This window comes from Eimeria mitis, genomic scaffold (genome assembly GCF_000499745.2).
Source record: "Eimeria mitis Houghton genomic scaffold, Emh_scaff1866, whole genome shotgun sequence".
Classification (NCBI taxonomy): domain Eukaryota; phylum Apicomplexa; class Conoidasida; order Eucoccidiorida; family Eimeriidae; genus Eimeria; species Eimeria mitis.
Genome location: NW_013570188.1, coordinates 1 through 2,514, shown reverse-complemented (window position 1 = coordinate 2,514; position 2,514 = coordinate 1). Strand labels below are relative to the sequence as shown.

Genomic DNA, 2,514 nt, shown 5'->3' with positions numbered 1-2,514 from the left:
CTTAGCTGAAATTTGTCCATTACGGGCCAACTTGACTGTCAAGTAGGCGTCTGCAAAGAACAAAGGTGGAGAGGAAAATCAATGTGCAGTGGAGCGACCTCCGTCTGACTCAGCCAAGTAGTTGACGGCTTGACGGCAGACAAGGCGGGAGAAAGGACAAAGAGTGAGAATTACAAGCGGTAGTATGTTTACCTTCGTCTACTGTTGCTGTCACATATTTATATTTTATTTCCGGGGTAGCCTCGGACTGGAGCCAACTCAGCCCGACGAGGCAGAATGCTGCTGCGGCCTTGTAAAGGGGAGCCATTGCGACGGAATTCAGAAGAGAATATTTTTAAAAAATGTTTTCTCAGCAAGAGAAATGTAAAGATTCAAATTGAGGAGATGGGAAAGGACGGCAAGCAGTTCGGAGTTCCTTGCGTGGTCCTCCAGTCGCGTGAACGGCGAACGGCAAAAACCGGGGCGGCAAAGCCAAAATTGCAAGCAAAAGATAAAGTTAAATAAATTAATATTGAGAAAAAATAAAACAAGAAGAAATTGTTGTGCATGACTTATCCTATGAAATAAACCATTTAATTTAAACAAATGCAAAAAACAAGCAACACAAGAGACCCGGCCGGTCGGCAGGCGCGGCAGGTCGAGGTGGTAGGAGGAGTGATCTGTGTGGGTTGTTGCATTCGCCTTGGTTTCGGGTTCCGTCTGCCTTCTCATACCACTCAACGGTTATACGCCAATTAAATAAATCATTTTTCTTCCAATTAAATCTAGATCCATCTCCAAAAACGCTTTTTATGGGAGGATACAGCGGGAAGCCCCCCCTCTGGCTCCTGCTCATTGCGGGGGGTGCTGTGGCCCCCTTCCGGTGCTCTACGACTGGGCTTTTCTGTGCCGTGGCGGCCTTCGTTTGCCCTTTACCCGTGGATCTTGTTATGGCTTAGTGCAACATGCAGACAAGGCAAGCAGCGGCAATGGTGTATGGCAGCTTCCTTGGTGTTTGCAAACGTCTCTAGAGCCAGTGGTTTGGTTGTGGTGGCGGTCTGAGCGAAGGGTCGATGCTGGTGTTTGCACTGGCAATGAAGCACCATTTCTCCTCCCTAAACCAAAATAATAATTAATTAATTCATTAAGTTGTTTAAATGCAAAGAAACACCGTGGATATAACCCAGCTAGTGTAATGCACAGCGACCCTTCGCTGTCACTACGTATGAACCCAAAGCTATGCGACTAAGCGCACACACTGCCTCTAGGGATGTAAACTCGTAATTCTCGCTATTCACACTATAAAACCCATTAGATATTCAAAAATCATTCGAGTTCTCTGATTTCTTCAAAGGGGAAAATCCTCAGAAGAATAGAACTGCCTGACCCTCGTTGAGGGTCAGTATCAGAGCCACAGCCTCAGCCTCACACCCAGCCCCCACGCCGGTGCAGGCTGGGGAGCACTCCGTTCCTATTATACTGGTTCCCTTATGTAAAGATGTCATAACTCCTGAGATAATCTATAGTATGTGATCATTTTCATGATACTAGGTCTCTAGAGGCCACACAGAGGAGCTATTGTAGTGCCCGTGCACTACAGCTAGCCTCGAAAAAAATTTGAACAGATGTTCTAGGTCCTACGGTTCAGGGTTTAGGGTTTCGGGCTTTATGGTTTGGCAATTGAAACAGGATCTGAAGCCCGATCCGCCTGAAACTATTTTTTGGATTTCTTCTGGAGTGCGGGCTGGTTACTGGCGACCAATGAATGGGCTAGCATTTACCTGCAGTGTTAATCTATGCGGCGGAGTGGTGCGTGGATATGCATACCTAGGACCGTCATGAGCTGCAGAAGAGTGAACACTTAAGACGAAAATTTTTAAAAAAACTGCTGATGATCTCCTCTCCATTCTTTAAATGCCCCAGGCATGGCGGTACAATGGCCTGAGACTGATGCTGAGAGGGGGTGACCTCTAGCGAGTTGCAACAAACCCTGCTGCTGCAACAAACCCTGCTGCTGCCTCCTGCAGAGCCGTTGTAGATTAGAGCATAAGCAGCTGCATTGATTTTCTTAGCTAGTTTGTTAAGTTAAGATGTGGACTTCTTTTTTCTCTCAAAAGCATCTACTTCTTGCTGAGGAGCCGCCTATACAACTCTTCCTCGTTGAGTTCAAGGCGGCGGTGCGGGGAATAGAAAAAGCTTTCAGAGTAGTATTGAACAGAATGATGAATTCTGTTCAAGGAACAGACAAAATATGAATAGTAAATAAAATAGATACTTTTGTATGAACATCATGGTGGGCAATATTAAATGATAAATTGGATGAAATCCTTCTCGATCCACATTGACTGCAGAAAGGCTTCCTATAAGTCTGTTCTTGGGCAGCTTAATTACACAAGGCGAGCCAAGGCATGAATATACGGTACTACTGCAACAACACACACGCACACACATATATAAATAAATAAATATATATATTTATATATATATATATATATATATATATATATATATATATATATATATATATATATATAT

The 2,514-nt window shown here is 44.3% G+C and overlaps 1 protein-coding gene across 1 annotated transcript in view; it reads right to left on the bottom strand.

Annotated features, from left to right (window-relative positions):
* EMH_0044780 (uncharacterized protein) overlaps window positions 1-307 on the bottom strand; it is a gene marked incomplete at both ends in the record, with an annotated part of 1,563 nt that extends 1,256 nt beyond the window's left edge. Inside the window, 2 exons of the mRNA XM_013496003.1 lie at window positions 3-50; window positions 193-307. Of these exons, the coding sequence (XP_013351457.1) occupies window positions 3-50; window positions 193-307 (163 nt within the window). The remainder of the gene's footprint in view (window positions 1-2; window positions 51-192) is intronic.
* Window positions 308-2,514: the final 2,207 nt, after the last annotated feature.